This window comes from Esox lucius, chromosome 6 (assembly GCF_011004845.1).
Source record: "Esox lucius isolate fEsoLuc1 chromosome 6, fEsoLuc1.pri, whole genome shotgun sequence".
Taxonomy (NCBI): Eukaryota; Metazoa; Chordata; class Actinopteri; order Esociformes; family Esocidae; genus Esox; species Esox lucius.
Window position 1 is genome coordinate 4,643,400 of NC_047574.1, and position 25,300 is coordinate 4,668,699.

Below are 25,300 nucleotides of genomic sequence, written 5' to 3' on the forward strand. Positions count from 1 at the left end.
CCGCTACACAGTCACGCTCAACACGTATCTGAATCTGAAACATTGGAAATGCGGCAATCATAGGTGGTCAGCGACAGCCCCGCAAAACACGCATCAATAATATATTGCAACCGTAACGTGACAGAAATGATGACGGAGCACAAACTGATCAGCGAGGACTATCATGAATCCAGCAGCAAAAGGTCAGTAAAGAGACACTGTACAAGTGAACGGGTCAGACACACAAGAACGTGTCAGGGACTGATGATGACGGGTTATAAAGGGAAGACCAGCCGGCACGGACACGGCTGCCTTACTGACCCATACGCTAGACAACCTGGCCCGTTAAGAAGAAAACAAAACCAAGCAGACAGCAACAGCCCTCAATTTGGGCTCAAGTGCTCGGGGGACGTGGGCAGAATTTGAATCAGGTTAACCGCACACAAAGGACGGCATCTCCAGCCACCCCTTCAGAGCGCAGCCAAAGTGACCTCGGACTACTTATCTGGACTGAGAACAATTTAAAACATTAGAGAACCTTGACGTGTCAAGGGGAACCAACTAAATCATAACCTCCCATTAGCCCTCACATTAGTCTTCATGGGAGGCTGGTCCCCCCGCATAAACCCCAACAGAGGCAGGAATTCTGGTTTCCAGCTCGGTTTTAAACACAATAGCGACCTCAAAGAGCTACTTTCTACTTTCCAGTCGTATCTAAAACGTTAAACTGCTGACAAGTAGAAGCACGGGAGCTCAAATTTAACCACTGCCGTATGTGCCTTTTGGCTGGAGAGCGTCAAAATCGCCCAAAGATGATAAAATCACAAAGAGATCCCATCTGGTAATAGACGGAATTTCCACAAGTATTAAGTTTAGGAATGTGTTGACACACTTTAGGGTCAACTGTGACAAGTCGTTATTTGTGTTGTTGTGAAACGAAAAGCTACAAGGCAGACATCACTGCCCGTGTTCATAACCAAAAGTGGTTCCTATGACTAAAACAGAGATATCTACAAACATTTTTTAAATAATAGAAATGACACCAAAAAAAAAGCCTTTGGCAAACTGCTTGCACTTGAGAAGGGGGAGTTTTGGCACTGGACCTTGGAAAGGGCTGATTATATAGACAGTCACAAAAAACACTGACCCCCGACCTTTGCCCCCCAGCTCACCCGGATGTTATCCAGAACTCGGTTGAACTCCAGCGGTTCATCCTTGCCTTCCATGTCGGCCGGATCCAGGCCGTCGCCCCCGTAGATGAACTGGATGATGTCCCCAGTGGAGCTCCGCACTGTGAGATCGTACTGGGAACACAGGTCCTCCAACGACTTCACCAGACGTCTCTGTTCGACGCACACAACCACCACAGAAAAAGATAAAAATACCTCCAAATAGAAAGTCCCCTGACAACACAGCAATGCACGCGAGCGAGCGAGCGACTCAACCCCTTTCCACCTTCATTCACCAGGTGTCATGCTCGATTTTTTGTGCCTGTCTTGCAGGCAAAACAAGGCCATAGTCTTTGCACAATAAGGGGAGCTCAGTGATTAATAAGCACGAGCAGAGGGGCGCGATTACCCCACTTCTAGCACCACAGGAGGAATGACGCTGTGGCCGGCGCGTGTCGGCGGACAGCCGCGGCGTGGGCGTTACCTGCATGTACCCGGTCTCGGCTGTTTTGACTGCGGTGTCCACCAGGCCCTCCCGACCGGCCATTGTGTGGAAGAAGAACTCGGTGGGAGTGAGTCCGGAATAAAAGCTGTCGGCCACAAAGCCTTTGGCCGCAGGGAGCTGCCACACACACACACACACACACACACACAATGGTTATAGAAGACCCTGGCCAAGTACCGAATGAAACCCTATTACATATTCAGTGCCCTTCTTTAAACAGGAGCCCAATCAGCACCATGGTCAAAAAGAGCGCACTACACGAGGTAACAGGGCGTCATTATGGACACACACCGCCACCCCACATTGAATATAACTAATGACTGCCGTCATACAGCACCAGGCAAAGCTCTCTTGAATGGGTAAGTGTGTCCAAAGCTTTGACTGGCACCGTATAACGGTGATTTCCGCTGATTAATAAATGCGTTAAGTGGTCCTTGAAGGATCTTACTTTGGAGTGCTTCTCGAAGTGTGGCAGCGAGCGGTTCTCAAAGCCGTCGGGCACTCGAGAGCCGCTGATAGCCTGCTGGCCCACACAAGCGATCATCTGCGAGATGTTGATGAAAGAGCCTGGTGGGAGAGAAGGTGAAGCATTAAGGCTTTTCATTCACACACAAGCTATTCAGACTTCCCATATTCTCTCTGGCAACACCGGTACGGCAATGTTGGTGAATGAACCCAGAGCCAGTGACAAGGCAGACATTGACGAGTTATAGAAGGTCATTAGCAACACAAGACAACTTACACAGTTACCATGAAGTCTGACAATCTAAGCTGTGGCCGTTGCCAAATCTCTAAATCTTTTTATTTTGTGTGTTTATGTTGACAACTTCACGGCAGTTAAACTGGAACACATGGAAATGAATTGATACACAGAATACAAAAAACGCGTTAGATAGATCATTACGTAGAGTGCATTAAGGAGGGTGTGGAATTTTATGAACGTATGTTTCACTGGACGTTAAATGTGCCTTGATAAGAACAACAGAAACACCCGTGTTTAGATTCTCTCTGTGTAGGTCATGCTCTGCCAACCTCAGGAATGTGAAATGTTTACATTGACCATTTGGGTTCTTATGGAAATGTGATCTGTGCCAGGTAGACATGCCCTTCAAATATACATATCAGCAAGAAACCATCTTTACAGATTGATTCGAAACACCCAAGAGGCAACATTTACTGCGATACTTTCAATACAAGTTGAACTCTCTCCCTTGACCTTCGACGGTTATGTGATTAACGAAAGAGACCACTAAACGAAAAGGCTGTATCCCTAACATGAGTTTGGTCGATTTATTATCATAAGCAGTGCTCAGTTAACTATTACTGTCTGTCGATGACAGGCAGGTGTCGGTTGCTTGTGTCGGTTGCTTGGCCTTGACAGACGCACAATCAATCTCCGAGGGGAGACTTGAACGGCGGAGGGTGCGACATCCGGACATAGTTCTTGTTTTGCCTCACACAGTGGGGGCAGTGATAGTGAATTCGGAGCATCCCAGTACAAGGACACGCTCTGCTGAGGACGACTCCGCACCCTCACTCAGGGATGTGCACCAGTCAAGCAGCTGCAGGAACTGAAATGTTTGGCCAGGCTGTACGCGGCCAGGTCCATTCCGGGCATGTTAACTGCTTAAAGACGGTGTAGGAGCACTAACATCAACGTTTACCATAAGGGGATGGGGTTCTTACACATGACAACAACACCATTATGCCACTTGAAGAGTTTAGGGGCCACACAACTTCTCTGGACTCAGCCAATCAGACCGTGAGGCTGCTTGAGGGGGCGGAGACACCGTGGACAAGTGTTCATCACCTCTGGCAGCCCTGACAGTAACCGCGAGGAAGAATGACAGACTTGGCATGGGTCCCGGGGCCTGGTGACTGCTTGCCAGTCAAAAAGGAACATTTTGGCGGCGCAGATATAGCTTTCGGTCAGCTAGGAAAGCACCACAGCGAAGTGCCAGTGAGCCGGGAAAAAGACTGAAGGAAATGAGGCCTGTGTACTTTCGGTATTTCTCATAGTAAACCCTAAAGTCATAATGACACATTAAGCCAACAACAAGTTTAGAGTGTCCCCTTTGTTGTTTCCATGACAACTGCAATCCATTGGGCAAATCAGAGCAAACCTGCGAAGCAGGAAGTCATAAATAACCTTCACTTCTTTCTTCATTATAGGAGCTCCTGAAGAGAGCAGATCAGATCAAAGTGAGTCAGGACACACTGGGTTTGGTAAATGGGTTGAAAAGCCACAGCATTTTCATTCTAATGTGTCGACAACATGCATAAAAAGTTAACTTGTGGGTGTCAGTTTAAAACTGAACGCAAATAAAGCATACACTACTCACTAGGTCCCAAAATCGATGTTTGGATCATTTCAAAATCATTATCTTGAGATTTGGTTAGATAAGATTTAAAACTAATTTAGTAAGGAGGCTGAAGATCGAAAATGGCCAGATTATGGTGATGCACATATAGATTCTGTCTATCACGCTGCTTTGCGTAATATTACAGGTGCAAATCATCACAAGCTTTCTTGTCTTTTGCACACGCTGGCTGGGACTTCGACTTCAAGAACTACCAGATATCGGCTGGTTGTTTATATATCTGCCCAGCGCAAAGTAAAAAGAAAAAGGTTAAAAAAACTGCAGTTTTCAAACATGCTCACAGAACGGGCTAGGCCATGATACGGGGCACATTTCGTCAGAGGTGAATCCACTTCTCAGAATTATTGCTCCCACACTCGTAATGTTCAAATGAAAACCTTAAGTTAGAAACCCGGGGGCCTATCAGGCAGTTGCATCATCTAATAAACCATTCCAGACAGCCATTTATACTTGCTTTTCTTAACGATGTGCCTCATGTCTGCGTAATACGGTTTCATTTGCTGCAACATCGGGCTCAACTTTAAGAGACTCTGACTGAAACCGGAATTAAAAAGGTAAAATAAAAACGATGTTGGATATTATCACAAATTACTATTGGTGAGTGATATCTCCCATTTACGTCCACAATATAATTAAAGGAACGTCCCACGTAAATACACTTGTTTAGAGAACTCTGTGTCTACCAGTGTACAGATACGAAGCTGTTGGACCCTAAGAGTGGACTGCAAACTAGAGCTACTAAGTTTCACTTCATCTTTTAGTGACCAGCTTAAGAAAAAAAACATACTATGATGTTTATATACGCAGAAAAAACGGTTTACATGGCAGAATGATTCTCAACAATATGTCACGTCTATTTGCATATTGAAGGTAAATGAGGAACTACACTTCAATATTTATTACAGACATTTTCTAAAATTACAATGACATTTCTTATTAGAATCCTACATATAACCCCCTACATATATGCATTTTCATTATTTGTTGATGTTTTGCATTTTGCAAACATCCAGAAGCACTACGGGCCCTGAATCAAACACCCACCCACCCACCCACAGTCCTGAGGAGACTGTTGGACATTGAATCTGAAGTACTTTGTTTTCTTGTTTTTCTCTATTCGAGACAGAGATGCTGAGTGCTGAGAAAATGCAGAGATACAGAGCGAGGCTAAACGCTACTCCTGAGAAGAGAGGAAAAACAGAGCAAGACACAGAAAGGAAGAGAATAGAATATTAACAGAGTAGATGAAAAACAGAAGCTTGATAGTTAAACATACTTGAAAGTAGTAATTCAGTCATCTTAATGATGGTCCATCGAAGCCCCAATGAAAAGGACGCGCGGTGCTCTGGAACCATTTCTAAGTCATCGTGACATTATTAGCAGGCTTTGTAGTCACAAAAAACAACAGGCAAATAAGTCAAACTATCAAGCCATCAACATACTACATATCTTAGGTGACTGACCAGCAGCACAATAATGCCACCGAAACGACTGTTGGCTTATCAGTACCATCCCCAACAAATGGGGATTCAAGAGGGCGAACTGAATTCCTCAGAGGCATTAACAAGGAGGGTGCTCCTAAAGGAACTGGAGGAGCAGTGAGGAGAAAATGTCCTCGTCGGTCATGATGTCCAGACTCCAAAGGATCTCTTAATATTTGGATCAAAGAAAGAGATATCAGTCTCATGGATGAAATGCTCCCCGTCCGTGCACAGTGAGTGGAAAAAGCAATACTCAACATGTGCGTTTTTCCTAACAGGAGGAATATATTGGTTGTTCATGTAGTTTTCCAGATGTGCCGGTGTCGCAATGCCTCCAAAATAAAGCAACACACAGAATCAATCAATTTGTGGAGTTTCTTTAACACTTTTGGGCCAATTGTTTTTGTTATGACAAGGCAGGATTGGTACCATTATTTAGTAGTCCATATTTTGGCAAGAACAGGCTCAAATAGGCAAAGAGAAATGAAAGTCCATCATTACCTCAAGGCATGACGGTCAATGCAGAAAATGTCAGGAACACGGCTGCAGTCTCGCCCCAGTTCTCATCGATGGCACTGAGGTGGCCTGTGTGTCCAGCTTCAAATCCCTGAGTGTCCACATCTCCGAGGACCTCTACTGGACCCTCAGCACCTCAGCCCTGGTCAAAAAGGCGCAGCGGGGCCTGTGCCTTTTGAGGAGGCTGAAGAAACCCCGCCTGTCCTCCATGATCTTTGCGAATCATGGAGCCAATCAGAAGGCCCTGCAACGGCTGGTGAAAACCACCCAGCACATCACCGGTGCCCAGCTTCGTGCCATCATAGACCTCCAGTGGAAGCGGTTTGCGCAGAGCGTGCAGGATCACCAGGGACCCTTCACATCCACCCCACATTCTGTTTGCCCCTCTACCAACGAGCAGGCGGTACACGTCTCTACCTTCACACAAGCAGGCACAGGAACATGCCATACAGAACGGCCATTTGTACCCGCACAAATATTTATACCACTTTTAATATAAACTTAATACTTGTACATTTTCTGCCCCCTTCTATTTGCACTTCTGGGTAGATGCTAACTGCATTTTGTTGCACTGTAATTGTACTTGTTCAGTGACAGTCAAATCCAATCTAATCTAAAAGTAACACACATCTCAACATCAACTGTTGAGAGGAGAACTTTATGGTAGCATTTCTGGAAAGTAGCCACTACGGAAGGAGACCAATAAGGAAGAGAGACTCGCTTTGGCCAAGAAACAGACATTAAACCAGTGGAAATATGTCCTGTGGTCAGATGAGTCCAAATTTGCAATTTATGGTTCCAAACATCCTGTATGTGTGGTTTCTGGTCTCCGTATGTGAGGTGTCCCCCTTGATGCATGGAGGAAGAGGGGTGACGGTGAGGGGTGCTTTGCAGGTGACACAGTCTCTGATTTATTTAGAATTCGAGGTACATTCAACAAGCATGGCTACCACAGCAAGCATGGCTCCCACAGCATTCCACAGCATTACACCATCCAAATCTGGTTTACGGTTACTGGGATCATTCGTTTATCAGCAGAACAATGACCCAAACCACGCCTCCAGGTTCTGTAAGGGCTAAATGACCAAGGAGGAGGAGTGTGAAGGTGTAGCATCAGATGACCTGGCCTCCACAACCACCCGACCTCAACCCAATTTCAATATTTTGGGATAAGTTGTACCACAGAGTGAATGACAAGCAGCCAACCAGTGATTAGCACTTCTTTTGGTTCCTACTTGATTCCATGTGTTATTTCATAGTTTCGATGTCTTCCCTATTATTCTACAATATGGAAAATAGTAAAAAATAAAATACCCTTGAAAGAACAGGCGTGGCCAAACCTTAGACGGGCACTGTAAAAAGTTGTCATCGCCTCCAAGATACGGGATCTCCAGATCCAATCTGACCCTCTCTCAGAACCCTGACCTCTAGACAAGCGCTGATAAAAACCAGATACGTAGTGAGGGACGATGTGTCACTGTGAAGTACAAGTCCCAAAGATTCATGAGCAAAACGTCTACGTAAACTGCACAGTCCAAAGTGTAGGGAGAAATGCGGACTCAGAAAAGAACCGCATATATTACACTGGGAAACAGAAAGAGGGTGTGGTTTCTGAGCCCGAGCCTTCCCATCAATGTGCCAAGCTCTCAAAGCATGACCGGCGTCTGAAATAACTGAACTGCCCTGAGAAATATAATCTGTTAGAGCAACTTTCAAAAAAGGTATCCGCCGTCAATTATGGGCACTCTTCATTACTCAAGCCTCGACCATTGCGAGGTTAACAACATCAGCCCCCCCCCACCCCCCCTTGACAAGGTTATCGCCAAGAGCAGCCGCTGGCAGTGTTTTCCAAAATGTTTGATTAGATTATAGCTCATGCTTTTGGAGACCAGTCATCCGTGCAGAGTCCTTCCAGTTCCCTGAGGGGAGAGTATGGGCACAATAATTAAATTAAGCTCGATAGTACTGACTGACAACGGAAATAAGGACCACAGCTACGACATACATCCACACCCCCAGACCACACCTCCAGTACAGAGCCAGGAACTCCTAGACATGGTATTTGCGTGTGCGAATGTGACCTTCCAATGTGACCCATGTACACTACTGACCATAGGAGAGAAACATCTGTCTCCTATTAGAGACGAGGCCCCACATAAAGGACCTCGGTCAGTTTCTGACTGGCCGATTATAAACTGAATAGGGTTCGGCTATATGATCATAGACAGCCTTTAGTGGCATAAAAGCGTTTTGATTATTTGGAGAACATGTAAGACCTAAAGATCAACATCTTCGACACACGCTACAAAAGAATGCTCTCCCTTGACTTTCCGGTTTTATGACTTCGTTCATGGACAGAATCTAACAGTGATATCTGCCGTCTGAGCTGCTGTAATCTTGCTCCCACACAGAAGGTCTGGCGGAACAATGCACCCAGGACGAAACAGACCAAGTTTAATATGCCATACAATCATCCCCCACGCAACAGACCAAGTTCAATATGCCATACAATCATCCCCCACGCAACAGACCAAGTTTAATATGCCATACAATCATCCCCCACGCAAAACCTCTGCTCACGTGTCTTGTGTTCTCAAGCACCAATTTCCTAGTCTGAGAGTTTGAGATAAAAAATATATTATAGAGAAAACATCAAAAGATTGCGGAAAACATCACACATCCTTTTGGAAAAAAACTAACCAATTTCATAGCCTCCCGCATACTGTTAATGATTTTTTCAGATGACTTAATCCAAGTATTTTCAAAGTGAGACCTAGCCAGAATACCCAGGAGATGCGCAAAGATTAGAGAGCAAGATATGGTAGAGAACTGTGAAAATGCAGCATTTCTGAAACTACGGGTCGGGGACCGAATTGGGCCCAGAGTATATTTATCATCTTATGTACAAACATATGTAAAGCTGATAGGGTGTCTTAAAGAGGCCTAAAGGAGTGTCCACTACCCACCAAAAAAAGTCTTCCTAAAAGAAACACTGCTCTCATCCTCCGGGCCTGGCTTACCTACCTTTGGAACCGCAAAGAGCCATGATGAGAGGGCTGTTGCTCTTGTCCAGTTCCCTGAGGCACGCGCTGCCAGCATGGTCCCTAATCACAGACAGCTCCTTCAGGATGAGAGCCTGTTGAGACACGCATTGGACCAAATTACAGGCATACCGGGTACTGAATGACCACAAGACATCCGCAACACCATAGATAAAACCAAAAGGGGCCAAAAGGGTACTGAATAGACAGAGAGAATCAACAGTGGGCGAAGACAGAGAACGTGATCTCTGAGTGGGCAACAGGATAGAGTTGAAATGGTGTCAAGAGTTGTGCTGGAAGCAGTTCCTTAGACAACCCAAATATTTCAACAGATGTTCCACAGTTATTTTACAGCCCAGACTAGAGAAAACCAGTACATTTCATGGTGGTGGCCATTTGATTTTGGTACACCAAACATTTCAATAAAGGGGAACATCATACAATTGGAAATGCTAATAAGGAGTCATCACATCTTGTCTTTGTTTTTTAGGTATCCTAAGCAGGGCAGATCACAGCTCATTAATCCAATCCTCTCCCAAGGCCAGATTTAACAAACGGCGGCAGGATGCAAAGACATTTAAAAGACTCTAATGAGCATAAGGGCCTTATCTGGCGTCTACCTCCAGGGTCTCCTCAGCGGTGCAGCCCGGCTGTTGCTGGAGCTTCCCGGTCTTCAAGGCGTCAATGTACTCGTCACACTTGGCATAGCCCCCGTCCAGCAGGTCCTGTTTGGCCTTTAACAGGCCCTGGCCCGGGGTGACATCGCCAATCCCGATGGAGAACCCCCGGTTAGCTGAAGGGGGAATAGACAGGTCAGAGCCCCAACATTCACTAGGACGCTGAGAACAGCCAACACACAAGAGACAGAAACAACGGACGCCGGGCGCGCGAAAGCTTTAGCATAAATCCACACGTGTTGGGACCCTCTCGCCGGGTCCCTCAGCAGTTCCGGGTTTTTTGATCTATTGCTCAGCTAGCACACCTGATTATAAACATCTGGGGTCCCTGAGGAGGGTCGCAAAACCTCTGACGTAAATCGTACGGAAGCAAATAGAAAAAAAAAGAGAGTTATGTTCGCTTTTGTTGTATCAGATGAGAAACGAAAGGCAAAACTGACATGGCACTTACTTTTGAGGAACACTCATTTAAGACTAAAACATGCCTCCCCCATAGAAATGTAATCTCGTAATTATCAGGCATCCCACAAAATAATTAAAAACCCAAAGTCTCAATTACCTTAACATTCTGTCAGCCAGGCTAGAGAAATCTCGGCGCCTTAAAACGTAATAGCGAAGGAGGTGGACATGCATACTCCTTAAAGCGTGAGAACGCACTAAATCCACCTTAAGAATCGACAACACTGGAAGAGGCATAATCCGGCGCGAACGCCCCCTGCAGCGCCATCGTAAAGCCTGGGATCCGTTCCGTCAAGCCCTACTGTGCATCTGAAAACGGAGGCGAACGTGTCGGCGCGGGCGGGGCGGACATACAGAGGTAGGTGGGGGCGATGCGAGCCAGACGTGACATGGCGTTGGCCGCCTCCAGCTGGCCCCAGTCCCTCAGCAGGATGTAGAAGATGTTCTTCTTGGAGCCGGAGCCTAACGTGCCCTTATCCATCGTGCCGCACATCAACTCGCTGTTCTGGATCACCACGACTTCGGCAGGGCAGGTCGGAACGGAGAAGGAGAGACGGAGAACAAGAAATGGTAAACCACTGCATGGTGACAAAACGCGTGGTAACACGCATGCGTGCAGAGACGCCCCCCCCCGGGGGAGGAACTCACAGGAATCGTTGTAGCACAGGTCTTCTCCTTTACCGCTGTACTGTTTGCCCTTGGTCCTCAGGTTCGCCTTGACAGGACAGGCCTTGCTGGGCTTCAGGATCAGGCCGAAGATCTGCTTCCCTGTCCACAGTGTCATGGGCTGAAGCATAAAAACGCCACCGTATTACACCGGGCTACATGGGACGTGCCCCACTCATCCGGCTCACCCACGCGCCACAACAGAGAACACCAGGAGAACACCAGGAGAACACCAGGAGAACACCAGGAGAACACCAGGAGAACACAGTGGGGGGGGGGGGGTACCTTGAGGATGGCAGGGTGGGGTAGAGCTATCTTGATCTTCTCATCCACCCCGACCAGCATGGAGGCAACTATCTGGCAGGCTTTAGCCCGGTCAAAGAAGGTGTCCTTCAGGGTCAACAGGTAGGCTCCTGGGAAGAAAGTAGAGAAGAAAATGGAGAGAAAACCTACAGAGCCTATCTACAAGTTTGACATGCAGTTGTTGTGCTCCCCCTTCAGGTAAAGAAATATTTATGTGATGAATAACAATGGAAAATCAGGGAAACCAATTGACACTAGAAAAATGTGTTGGCATGCCAAGCAATCAGCTACAGACATTGTCTCAAGTCGCACGAACAAATGAAAGAAACTATGCTGAATGAGATAGAGACAAAAAGCTTGTAGAATCTGGACTCTTTCAAGTTGTCAAGTTGTATTTTCAATGAGGTTGAGTATTCTGCTCTGCTGTGGGCTTTACTGATTCAAATGAAGACAACATGTCAAGGATTAATAATTGATTCAGTAAAAAGGAATTCCCATCACTAACAAATAGCAGTGAATAATCACATACATGCAAGCAACCCACTGATTGGGTTTTTGAAGATTTTGTTCACTCCAATTCACAAATGTAAGATGGGTCAACAATGTTAATTGGATTTTGCCAGAATTTTTAAGTAAGATATATTTATACTGGGGATGGGCATTGACTTCAAGGCGTTTACTTAACAACAGGTAAACAAGTTGGAATATAAAACAAGCAAAGCAACAAACAGTATAATGAAGAATTCTTTTTTCTGAAGGCAATAAAGACTACAGACAACCTTGGTCTCACACACACAGACACACACAGCATGAAACGTCCAGTTGGGCGCACCATGAGGAGATACTCCATCACACTGGAAGACAACATCAGAAACGTGTGATTTTCTGCACCTGACAATGTGCCTTTAGAGACACCCACTAATCTAAACGGCAATGGCCTCAATCATCAAACAAAGGAGCCATTTGACTGTCAGCTACCAGTGCAAAACACAATGACCGGCTGTCCGGGAGCCGTGCGACACACAATGATTGGCTGTCCGGGAGCCGTGTGACACACAATGATTGGCTGTCCGGGAGCCGTGCGACACACAATGGCTAACCTGTCAGAAAGTCTTGAATAGCAGCGATCAGGGGCTCTCCGTTTCTGGGGGTCACCAGGTTAGCTTTAGTCTGGAGCGAAACAAAGAAACATAGAGATAATGGAACTGGAATAGTGGGTGTGAAGGCGACACATCGTTTCTATGGGTCGCTGTCGAAGTGTGTTCTGAACGCCACCGGAGAGGAAGCAACGGGGTACTTGCCCCCATCAGCACCAGGGCTTCAGCCTTGGCCTCCTCCGTCTGCGGAAGATGGAGGTTCATCTCGTCCCCGTCAAAGTCGGCGTTGTACGGCGTGCACACGCACTCGTTGAACCGGAACGTTCTGTGAGGCTTGACTTTGGCCTTTTCGGATAGACAGAAAAGGTTACTTTTTTCCCCCCCTCTCCACTTTAAATCTGCCCGAAATAAAAACAGACTCATTCTACCAAAGAGGACATTTTTGGGAAAACTGAGCTATAAACGTAGAGAATAAGATACAGGCATCTCAGTCGAAACAGACCCATGGGTAATGAGAATAGGGGCACATCAAATTTCATGTAAAATGAAGCAATATACATGAAATTAACACATAACCATATTTCACTTGTATTATAATTTTCCATCCTAAAATTAGGGAAAAAGCGAACATTTATTTCTAGGCAAATGCTTCTTGAAGCCGTGAATTAACTTCTACTTTCTTCAGGGAAATTGTCCCACTGTTCACCAGCAAACTGCTCAAATTCTTCTTTATTGGTGAGGTTGCCTCAACCAGAGTTTAAATTGGGCTGTAGCCATCAGGAGCTGAGCGCCTACACATATGGTAGAAATGAGACCCGGGGGTGCTGAGCTTCTGTACTTCCACTGGCCAGCAGTTTAACATTTTAGACACAAGTGGAAAGTATAAAATCTGGCTCCCCCACATCCCAAATCCCAATTTAACCCCTGACCTCAACCATCTGCTGTTTTGACTCTTGCTGAAGGTTACGGGAGTGATTGAGATCTGGACTCTTCAACGGCCACTCGAGAGCATTCCAACAGCTCTCCTTAAAGGGCTACATCCGACACATGCTAACCTTATTAAAACGGGCCAAGCTCCCCCAAAAACGCACGGGTCTCATAAAGTGACATCACCATTAGACTATGGACTATGCGACCACTCTAGTGACCACATTCAGTCTCACCACCCAATCAAAATGAGGTTAATCTGTGTAGCAGGGCGTATCAGGGTTTGTGTTCCTAGCCTGTAGAGGCAAATGGCAACGGGGAAGGGTACGATGCGAAGGGAACGATGTGAAGGGTACGATGCGAAGGGGGCAGGGGACGATGCGAAGGGGGCAGGGGACGATGCGAAGGGGGCAGGGGACGATGCGAAGGGGGCAGGGGACGATGCGAAAGGGGCAGGGGACGATGCGAAGGGGGCAGGGGACGATGCGAAGGGGGCAGGGGACGATGCGAAGGGGGCAGGGGACGATGCGAAGGGGGCAGGGGACGATGCGAAGGGGGCAGGGGACGATGCGAAGGGGGCAGGGGACGATGCGAAGGGGGCACTCACAATATGGGCCATGATACTGAGCTTGTGCAAAGAGGGCTGTCGGTTGAAGAGGACGATGTCTCCGTCAATCATGTGTCGCTCCACCACATCTCCAAACCTCAGCTCCTGGGCCATCTTGTCTCGGTTTCCGTACTTTAGAAACCTGAGCGCACACGTACACACACACACACACAACAAAATTATAAACGCAACTCTTTTGTTTTTGCCCCCATTTCTCATGAGCTGAACACCAAGACTTTCTCTATGTACACAAAAGGCCTATTTCTCTCAAATATTGTTCACAAATCTGTGTTAGTGACCACTTCTCCTTTGCCGAGATAATCCATCCACCTCACATGTGTGGCATATCAAGATGCTGATTAGACAGCATGATTATTGCACAGGTGTGCCTTAGGCTGGCCACTCTAAAATGTACACACACACACACACACACACACACACACACACACACACACACACACACACACACACACACACACACACACACACACACACACACACACACACACACACACACACACACACAGCAGGGAGACCTATATATATATATATATATATATATGTTTTGTTTTTCTTGTTTTTTACAAACGGCATATTAATTTATATGTACATTTAATTAAACAATAACTATGTGAACAGTGGCCAAGTCTGTGTGTGTCTGTTACCTTCAAAGGTAACGCACACACATTTGGCACACAAAAGCCAGCTCAGGTGCAGTTCAATGTGAGTACTGGTACAAAACGCCAGGAAATGAAGGCGCCACCCAACCGAGCTCACCTCTTCATCTGCGTGTGTCGTTGCTGGATGAAGTTGGCTCCAGGATGGACCTCAGGGCCGTTGCGTACCAGCTTCCTCATCAGCTCCAGATTGGCCTTGTTCACCTGGGTCACAGCAACAGAGGTCACAGGTCATAAAGCAGGACATCCACGGATGAGGCCTTTGTGATGCTGTAACTATGCATGTTAATTCTGAGTTATAAGATGACTGGATTAAGGCACTCAACCTCAGTATAACAAAAGTGCATGCAGCTTTTCCCTTTTTGTATTTCCATTTTCAAATAATGTAGCCAAAGGTCTCTACTTTTACTACTGAAAATTTGAAAGCATTACTTCAAAATAAATATATATTTAATACATCCATTTTACCATGGGTGTATTCACACCAATCAGCCATAACATTATGACCACATGCCTAATATTGTGTAGGTCCCCCTTTTGCCACCAAATCAGCCCTGACCCGTCGAGGCATGGACTCCACTAGACCTCTGAAGGTGTGCTGTGGTGTCTGGGACCAAGACGTTAGCAGCAGATCCTTTAAGTCCTGTACATTGCGAGGTGGGGCCTCCATGGATCGGACCGGTTTGTCCAGTACATCCCACAAATGCTCGGTTGGATTGAGATCTGGGGAATTGAGGCCAAGTCAACACCTTGAACTCGTTGTTGTGTTCCTCAAACCTGAACCATTTTTGCTTTGTGGCAGGATGCATTATCCTGCTGAAAGAGGCCAATGCAATCAGGGAATACCGTTGCCATGAAAGGGTGCACATGGTCTGCAACAATGCTCAGGTAGATGGTACATGTCAAAATAACATCCACATGAATGGCAGGACCCAAGGTTTCCCAGCAGAACATTGCCAAAAGCATCACACCGCCTCCGCCAACTTGCCTCCTTCCCATAGTGCATCCTGGTGCCATGTGTTCTCCAGGTAAACGACTCACATGCACCTGGCCATCCACGTAATGTAAAAGAAAACGTGATTCATCAGACCAGACCACCTTCTTCCACTGCTCCATGGTCCAGTACTGATGCTCACATGCCCACTGTAGATGCTAAGAAAACGTGATTCCTCAGTTCACCGCTTTTCCTGCTTTGGACCACTTTTGAGAGGTACTGACCACTGCAGACTGGGAACACCCCACAAGGGCTGCAGTTTTGGAGATGGTCTGACCCAGTCGTCTAGCCCTCACAATTTGGTCCTTGTCAAATTCCCTCAGATCCTTACACTTGCCCATTTGTCCTGTTCTAACACATCAACTTTCAGGACAGAATGTTCACTTGCTGCCTAATATACCCCATCCAATGACAGGTGCCATGATGACGAGATTATCAGCGTTATTCACTTCACCTGTCAGTGGCCATAATATTATGGATGATCGATGTATGATCTAAAACCATGACTTGTAAAGCATCAATTTAATATTTATAAACATTCATATATTCTTATCAAGACTTTAAACTTTGCAATATAGGTTTGGAAAAATAAAAAGACCAGTAAGAGTCTCACCTTCTCTGGGTAGGTCAGGATTTTGGCTACATGCACAGGGACAGCCACCTCATCAATCCGCAGGTTTGGATCGGGGGAAATAACCGTTCTCCCAGAGAAATCCACTCTTTTTCCAGACAGGTTTCCACGGAATCTCCCTGTGGGAGAGCATGCCAAAGGGCCACAACATCAGAGTGGCTGGAGGTTTTGGGAAATTTTAGGCAGCAGCCTTAGCATCATTCCACTACAACTGTAAATAAGGGTTTCTTCAATCTATAACAAATACTTCCCACTCTGAATCAGACTTGTAAATCAATAATAAAAAATGAGTTAAGGCAACAGACAATAACATGAATACAGTGCAACTGCGAGACCTTGTTTGCCCTTCAGCCTCTGAACGAAGCCTCTGGTCCATTTCTTAGGGGCCATGTTGAGGGGGATCCCAGATAGCTCACTGTTAATATACAGAGCACACTGCAGCTGAAGGAAGTCCCAGTCCTCCATAATCATCTGGGTCTTCGCCCCGGACATACGATGCTGTAACAAGAGCGCTTTTATTCATCATACAACATTTGAATTCAGCAATGTCAAAAAACAAAATTCATTGACCAACGTGGGTTAGAAATTAGCTTATTTCTGTCTTGCTGTGCAGTCAGACAGAATGGGAGCAAAAATTTAAATGTAATTGCCTAATGTGAATTGGAAATTGTTACTGCCATTATTACTTACATTTAAAGGTCCACAAGTTACTCCTGAGCTAAACACCTAGCTAAAGCCTAGTAATGCCCTGACAGGACGTTCAACCAAACCAGGGCCTAAAATAACTCTGGACTATATTCATTAAACAATTCACAGTCACTTTGCCAACACTTCCTGTTTGCTCTCGCAGTGCCATGATGCCCTCCTCGCCATGACATCACACCACTGATCACGTGACGTCCTCGCCACATGTCTCGCCACGACATCACATCCCCTACACACGCCTCGCCACGACATCACACCGCAGATGACGTCACATCCTTGACATCACACCGCAGGTGACGTCACATCCCCAACACACCCCTCGCCACGACATCACACCGCAGATTACGTCACATCCTTGACATCACACCGCAGATGACGTCACATCCCCAACACACGCCTCGCCACGACATCACACCGCAGATGACGTTACAACCCCAACACACGCCTCGCCACGACATCACACCGCAGATGACGTCACATCCTTGACATCACACCGCAGATGACGTCACATCCTTGACATCACACTGCAGATTATGTCACATCCCTGACACCACACCGCAGATGACGTCACATCCCTGACACCACACCGCAGATGACGTCACATCCCTGACACCACACCGCAGATGACGTCACATCCCTGACACCACACCGCAGATGACGTCACATCCCTGACACCACACCGCAGATGACGTCACATCCCTGACACCACACCGCAGATGACGTCACATCCCTGACACCACACCGCAGATGACGTCACATCCCTGACACCACACCGCAGATGACGTCACATCCCTGACACCACACCGCAGATGACGTCACATCCCTGACACCACACCGCAGATGACGTCACATCCCTGACACCACACCGCAGATGACGTCACATCCCTGACACCACACCGCAGATGACGTCACATCCCTGACACCACACCGCAGATGACGTCACATCCCTGACACCACACCGCAGATGACGTCACATCCCTGACACCACACCGCAGGTGACGTCACATCCCTGACACCACACCGCAGACGGTCACCTCCGCGACATAGGCCTCGCCACATCACACCTGCACCCACCTTCTTGATGACGTCGTTGAGGAAGATGATCTCCGTGAGTTTCATGGTGAGGTCGTCCTCATTCGTGCCCGACTTGAGGTCCGACACGACGGAGGGACGGATGCAGAGCGGGGGCACCAGCAGCCGGGTCAGGATGAGGTCTGCCGGTTTACCCGCCTCTGGGTTCATCAGTAGCAGAGGAATGTCCTCCGACGGGATCCTCCTGAACAGGTTCAACACCACCAGCGGACTCATGTTTTCCTGGGGGGGGATCACACAGTAACAGTTGACATAAAGCAATTAGAAACCGGTCCGTTTGCAGCTTAAAATACAGCATAATATACCTTCAAAATAGTAAGACAGTTTCTTCCCTGAAGAACTGTCTCTACAAAAGCCACTGCAACCTGGACAAGATCAGGACAAAAGACATGCTAGGATGGGATACAAGCAGGCCTGGAGTGACTAACCTGAGCCCTGTTGAGCAAGCCTTCTACTTCTTTGTTGTGTTCTATAGCAATATCAAACGAGTTAAGGAAGTCTGACACTACAGAGTCCACCACTTTCTTGGTTGTCTTATACTTCTCGTGGATAATTTTTAGCAAACCACATTTCTTCACTGGTCCTGGGGAAAGAGGAGAACAGAGAAACATAAGACACAATTAACACCACTTTGGATATGCTTTCAATTTAACTCCACAGAATTCATACAACTTTTATTTGTAATACTTTCTTCTTAGGTCCAAACCTTAACATGAAATGATTGCATAAGTTATTGACGTTAAGCTACCATTTAATGTGGCGCAATTGAGACACATTGTTCTTTTGCGGCATTTGTCAGATATCTTCTTTTTCAGGCCACGTTTCTGGAGGTAGGCAAGTCCGGGCCTCTTCAACACATCCATGAACTGCAGCTTCTCCTCTCTGGTCAGCATGATGTGAGAACAGTTCTTGCAGATCATCTAGCAGAATAGAACAATTATTGTGTTAGAACAGAAATACTTAGCGGGAAGAGAGAGAAAAAGAGCAAGATAAATAGAGCAGAGAGACAGAGAAGAGACTGAGGCAGTAGAGATGGAGCACGGGGGGGACCAAGAGGAAAAAGAGGAAGTAGAGAAATAAAAGAGAGAAATTTGCCAGTATTTCTCATCGGCTTGCCTGTAGGATTCCGATGATTGCTTTGAAATAGCCCACATGAAAGCAAGGCAGCTCCAAGTCCAGGTATCCATAGTGACCCAGACAATCAGCCAGGTTCTTCCCACATGTCTCACACGGACGGTCCTTCTCACTCGTACCCTGGAACAGAGAAATTAGCTACATCGCTTAGTCGGTCTGTTAGTCGATGGCATAACGGCCGGACTGCTAGCAGTGAGCCGCGGCGTGCGCCCGACGCCAGTGAACTCAGTTAAAGCGCTCTTCATTGGGCGTCAACTTCACTGACAAGCCCGTGCCACATCGCAGCGGTAAAAGCATTTCTTTCCACCTTGATTTGGCTCTAGGTATTCAACAGTACACGTCTTCTGTTTCCACCTAGAAAGCTGTGTGGGCCTTGTTAAAAGGGGGAGTGCTGCGACAGGGATCGGGCAAAGAGTATTCTGGTGTTGGGTTGACGTCGGGTCACAAAAATCATGACGCTTGAGGTTGGTTTCCCAGACCAGCCCGGTTCCTGGACATTAAAGTCATTTCGTGGGAGATCTTGTTATGACAATGTACAAAAGTGAGTGTAGTATCCTTTGAATGTAAGACAAAGCTAGTGTTTGTGTGTGTGCGTGTGGTCATTAAGTAAAATGTGATGGTGGTCCAACACTCCATTCGGTGTTGGGGTAGCGTGTGTATGTGTGTTAGCTGTACCAAACGGTGTTGGGGTAGCGTGTGTATGTGTTTTAGCTGTACCACAAGGTGCTGGGGGTAGCGTGTGCATGCGAGTAAGTGGTAACTTATGGCATTGCGGTAGCATGTGTGCGTGTTGGCCGTACCATACGGTGGTCCAGTACTCCATACTGCAGAGGAGTGTGACTGGTGTCCTGACTGTACAGGTTCTTACTGACCACCTGTATGTGGGCCTGCTGTCTCATCTGCTCCGCCGACTTCATCCCAAAACAGATGTGGCTTCTGTTGGGAAAAGACAACTCTGAGACACAGGCACTGGCCAACCCTGACACATTCAAAACTGGTCCTGTCTGTTAATCTTAACCATTCATTCAGTGAGGGGAGTCATAAGTCAGACTAATTGCCTCGAAAGCATATTACACGCTACTATAATGTGTTAGCTATCATCAGTGTGGACAGTTCATTATCGCCTGGCAGGAGTGCATCTGTTAAGTGGAATGACTGCCTAACAGGACAGCTAGCTACTAGTTTCCATCGTATTGCAGCAGTGGATGGGAAGTAGCGAGCTAAAGTAGCAAAGCTAAAGAAGCAGGCTGCGTTAAGAAATTACGTACAAACAACGTCAACGACGTTATTCATACGGGGAAATATTGATGGCTAAAGTCTAGCAGCTACGTCGTTGTAGCAAGCTGGCTATGGTCACTGTAGCTACTTACATTTTTTTGGCCACATCAGTCTCTCTAAACTGCTCTTTCACCATCGTGCCTCGTTTCCCCGAGCTAACCTCCTAAATAAAGACAGATCTACAGTAAGATCCCGCACATAAAATATAATCCGCTACACTGTTGTTCACACTAAACTTCAGATGCTGTCATCACAGTCACTTCTCGTGTCCAACTCCCATGTTGTAGAAACACTGGCACCTCACAACGTGAACAACAGGCTCATTCGAAAACGACATGCACACATCCGGTTCAAGAGCGTCCCGTGAACGCTAGACATAGGTTTATCCAGCAGCTCCTGCCCTCTAGTGTAAATAAAGTATAGCACACCAACGTTGGGGATAGACTGTAGAATATTTTTTTCTCCAGGACTAGGCTTAATCTGAACAAATATATAATTAACGCAGTTGAAGCAGTGTATAATAAGTTATAGAGAATGAATGAAATCAGACAACCTCATAATCCTTTTTGCCAGACCGCGTAATCGGATCCAGCTTAGAGGAGCGAATGTCTCTTACTGACTGAGTGAGAGGCTGACTACTCTTTGTTAAATAGCGTAGTGGATAGACACGGACTACGATACAACAGGTGTCGATCCTGTGTTCGACTTCCGTAACAGATGAGAACACATTATGTCTTAGGATTTGTTCAGGAAAGACCAAAACTTTGCAGGCCCCACGATTCTCTCGTTTTCTTCGCTTGACGAAAAAGTCACTCATCGTCACCTATATTGATAGTTGTTTTATCAATGTAATTCACGAATGGCTAGTAAGTTGTTAAAACGGCCAGTGGCAAAATCCATAGAGTTCATAGATGGTATTTGTGGTCTAGGTTAACTTAATCAGAAACTTTACTCAGTTTAACACAATGCTTAATGGTGCCTATAGCGACATATTCATACTCGGCGTGATGTTAATGCATGACAAAATGATCTAATGTTGAAATGCTACACTACCTCTCTGCTGATGTATAGGTTTGTGTTATAGTGGTTAAAGACACAGCTTCTTACGTAGGAAACCTGGGCAATAACAATTATCACATTTTATTGCGGGCTGGCTGAACTATAGGCTTGCCTGGTTTCTTGTTTAATTAACAGTCTATCTAAAAGTTACCTAACATTAAATAGATGTGTACATCATTATGAACCTTTGCATTCAGGTAGTTGTTCAAATGTTATTTGTGTCGAATATGGTGCATATTAATGTTAACATGATGGAAATGTACAGAGCTTTCAGACAGAAATGTGTTGTGAAGAAGTCATAACTGTCTGTCAGGTAGAACAGGGAATTTCTTCAAATTGTTCATTTCTATGAGCAATTTTGAGATTTCACATTGCAGCATAGACCTGCTAGTTATATGTCCAAGCTTCACATCAGCAAAGGAAGCATCATTAAGGTGACTTAATTGCTTGCTGCTCTGGTTGAGTAGTGGGCCATTTTTAGTTCTTGGACTGTTCTCTGCCAATAATTTATTCTGCCAATATTTCCGCATAGCCATATTCTGGCATTGGATGCCACAATTCTCAGGCAGAAGATGACACAGAAGATTTATGCATTTGGCCTGTTTGTGGCTGAAGAAAACATTTGAGTTTCATCACACCCAATGTATCTTTAAGTGCACAGACTTGCTTGATACCTGACCTGTGTTTTTATAGAGTGTGTTGGAGAGGGGGGGGTAAATTGTCCTCATAAAAATATCATGGCACATCTGAGATATTTTGGCATAAGGCTGTAGGAGGATCAGACAGAATATCATGACGGAAGCGTGCTAACTTAAAATACCCAGACAGAGTGTTCTTCTAGAGGTTCTGGGACAGTTCCACATTAGATTTCTGTGAATAGTTTGCCCTAGAAATGTGAATTCCTGCCCACTCCCAAATTCATTACTGGTTCACTATTCACTTCGAGCTTTCTGTGAGGACCTAGTATGACATAAGTGTGAAATATGTAAAGTTTTTTGCACAAGGAGCGCAAGATCAGATTTTCCGTCGAGCAGGAGAAATAACCTATCACCTCTGGCTCCAAATGAAGCAGACCCACAGGGGGAACGGCAAATTAAGTGGAAGAGCAATTGCAACATTTGTTGCATCTCACCAAAGATCTAACAACCACACTAAACCCACATCTGGTATTCAGATGACAAAAACCTATATGTTTAGTCATCTGACTATAAAGGTGTTCAGAATGAACCAATCACATTCAAACTCATGTTAAATAGAAATCATTACACACCTGCCATCATTTAAAGTGACTCTGATTAATCACAAATAAAATTCAGATGTTCTAATAGGATTTTCCTGACATTTTCTAAGTTGCATCTCAGAGCAAAAGCCATGGTCTGCAGAGTGCTTCCAAAGCATCAGAGGGATCTCATTGTTGAAAGATATCAGTCAGGATAAGGGTACAAAATAATTTCCAAAGCATTAGATATACCATGGAACACAGTGAAGACAGTCATCATCAAGTAGAGAAAATATGGCACAACAGAGACATTACCAAGAACAGGACGTCCCCCCAGAATTTATGAAAAGACGAGAAGAAATCTGGTCAGGGAGGCTTCCAAGAGGCTGACAGCAGCATTAAAGGAACTGCAGGAATTTCTGGCGAGTACTGGCTGTGTGCTACATGTGACAACAATCTCCCGTATTCTTCACATGAATGGGCTATGGGGTAGGGTGGCAAGACGGAAGCCTTTTCTTACAAAAAAAAAACATCCCCCAAAAGCACTTGGGAAAATGTGTTATGGTCTGATGAAACCAAAGTTGAACTTTTTGGCCATAATTCCAAAAGCTATGTTTAGCACAAAAACAACACTGCACATCACCCAAAGAACACCATACCCACGGTGAAGCATGGTGGTGGCAGCTTCATGCTTTTGGGCTGGATCCGGGGCCTTAGTCAAGGTGGAGGGAATTCTGAACAGTTCCAAATACCAGGCAATTTTGGCACAAAACCTTCAGGCGTCCATTAGAAAGCTGAAGATGAAGAGGAAGTTCACCTTTCAGCACGACAACGACCCAAAGCACACATCCAAATCCGCAAAAGCATGGCTTCACCAGAAGAAGATTAACATTTTGGAATGGCCCCGCCAGAGCCCAGACCTGAATCCAACTGAACATCTGTGGGGTGATCTGAAGAGGGCTGTGCACAGGAGATGTCCTCGCAATCTGACAGATTTGGAGCGCTTTTGCAAAGAACAGTGGGCAAATATTTCCACGTCAATTTGTGCCATGCTAATAGACTCCTACCGAAAAAGACTGAGTGCTGTAATAAAATCAAAAGGTGCTTCAAAAAAGTATTAGTTTCAGGGTGTGCAGACTTATGCAACCAGGTTATTGTGAGTTTTTAATGTTTTATTTTTCCCCCTCAAAGATTTCAGTTTGTTTTTCAATTGAATTGTTCACATTATAGGTCACATTAAAGGTGAAGAAGTACATCACAAAAACCTGGCAATTTATCAGGGGTGTGGAGACTTTTTATATCCACTGTATGTAGCTGTTTTTTGTATAGCCATTACCAAATCTATGATTTTTTTGGTCTAATTAAATTTTTGTGTTTTCTGTCCTATCCCAATATTAACATGAATTAGGGAGTTTGGCACTACATGTGTCACTACATATTTATATCACAGTGATTCAGGAAGTCTTAACATGTACTCTGAAAATACATTTCCCTAATGTCTAGGAGTGTGAACAATCGCGATACGTTTTTGAGGAAACAAATATTATTTTAATGAATAAAACATTTTCTTTAACAATTTTACCTAAATTAAAAGTTAGGTGCCTCGTATATTGCAAGATAAAGTTGATTAACAACCTTGACATTTTTTTTATTGACTTCCTACTAAGGACATTGAAAGTGCTTATTTCTGACATTAAAAATACATCTTTCAAATTATATTGCTTAGGGTGTTTTTTTACTTTTCTTTTTACAAATGGTGCCAATAATCATGGAGGGCAGTACATATATTTTCTTTAATTGAGCAAATATAAATAAAATAGCTAGTAATATAACTATTCTCCAGCAGAGGGCGCTATACATAAACATATTCAAGAAGCATTTTGCCTGCAAATGTTACTGGAGGTGCCTGAAAGAGATCCTGGTGGGAAATCAGAGGAGCCTACAAAATTGCCTGAAGAAACAGTTAATACCAGGCAGTCTGCATGCCGAAAGGGCTTCCCCACGCACTTCGCTCATCTGGCCTATTTTTAGCCAAGTGTGTCAAATGTGTTAGTAAACAGCAGATCACTGCAGTGCTTCCCCTGGGTTGGCTGACATATTTACGGACTACCGTGGCATGTGTGAGTGTGTGTGTGTATTGGAGGTGCCTGAAAGAGATCCTGGTGGGACATTGGAGATGCACCAAAAGCATGTCCTAAACAAACACTTAATTCCAGCCGGTCAGCATGTCAACAGGGCTTCCCCCGACATCCAGCAGGCGACCCTACAGCCCAACGTGTCAACTGTTTTAGGAAACAGAAGATTCTCAGTAAAAGTTTCCCCCGGGTCGGCTGACAGTAATTATCTGTTGACATCAGTGACGTGTGTGTGTGTGTGTGTGTGTGTGTGTGTGTGTGTGTGTGCCGGGGGTTCACTGCAGTAAACGCTGTACATGTATGTGGACGGAAACAATGCATAAAAAATAATCAACAATGTTTATATCTTAAATAACATTTAGGATACAACAATCTTTTAACAGCCTGCGTTGAAAAGAGTGTTTGAATTAATCAGTTGAAAATGATGATTCCTGACTACACCTGACAAGGAAAAATCCTAAAATTAACTTTGCTACCACACAGTGTAGTAAATTTCTCACACTAGTAGAGGTGTGCATATTTGTTGAGAAGATCATATTCTTGTCTTCTGTACTGAAGTATTTGAATG

General features: G+C 45.4%; 1 protein-coding gene across 2 annotated transcripts in view; it reads right to left on the reverse strand.

Moving 5' to 3' along the window:
• polr3a (polymerase (RNA) III (DNA directed) polypeptide A) overlaps positions 1-20,655 on the reverse strand; it is a 37,283-nt gene extending 16,628 nt beyond the window's left edge. For both annotated transcript variants that reach the window (XM_029120465.2, XM_034292793.1), the window contains exons 1-20: positions 20,412-20,655; positions 19,842-19,977; positions 19,024-19,161; positions 18,656-18,827; positions 18,336-18,490; positions 17,890-18,129; positions 16,446-16,608; positions 16,093-16,229; positions 14,586-14,689; positions 13,809-13,950; positions 12,479-12,619; positions 12,278-12,347; positions 11,160-11,287; positions 10,857-10,995; positions 10,563-10,727; positions 9,693-9,865; positions 9,056-9,167; positions 2,102-2,220; positions 1,633-1,770; positions 1,152-1,322 (exon numbers count right to left, since the gene is read on the reverse strand). In XM_029120465.2, coding sequence (XP_028976298.2) covers positions 1,152-1,322; positions 1,633-1,770; positions 2,102-2,220; positions 9,056-9,167; positions 9,693-9,865; positions 10,563-10,727; positions 10,857-10,995; positions 11,160-11,287; positions 12,278-12,347; positions 12,479-12,619; positions 13,809-13,950; positions 14,586-14,689; positions 16,093-16,229; positions 16,446-16,608; positions 17,890-18,129; positions 18,336-18,490; positions 18,656-18,827; positions 19,024-19,161; positions 19,842-19,977; positions 20,412-20,455 — 2,787 coding nt within the window. In that variant the 5' untranslated portion in view covers positions 20,456-20,655. The remainder of the gene's footprint in view (positions 1-1,151; positions 1,323-1,632; positions 1,771-2,101; positions 2,221-9,055; positions 9,168-9,692; positions 9,866-10,562; positions 10,728-10,856; positions 10,996-11,159; positions 11,288-12,277; positions 12,348-12,478; positions 12,620-13,808; positions 13,951-14,585; positions 14,690-16,092; positions 16,230-16,445; positions 16,609-17,889; positions 18,130-18,335; positions 18,491-18,655; positions 18,828-19,023; positions 19,162-19,841; positions 19,978-20,411) is intronic.
• Positions 20,656-25,300: the final 4,645 nt, after the last annotated feature.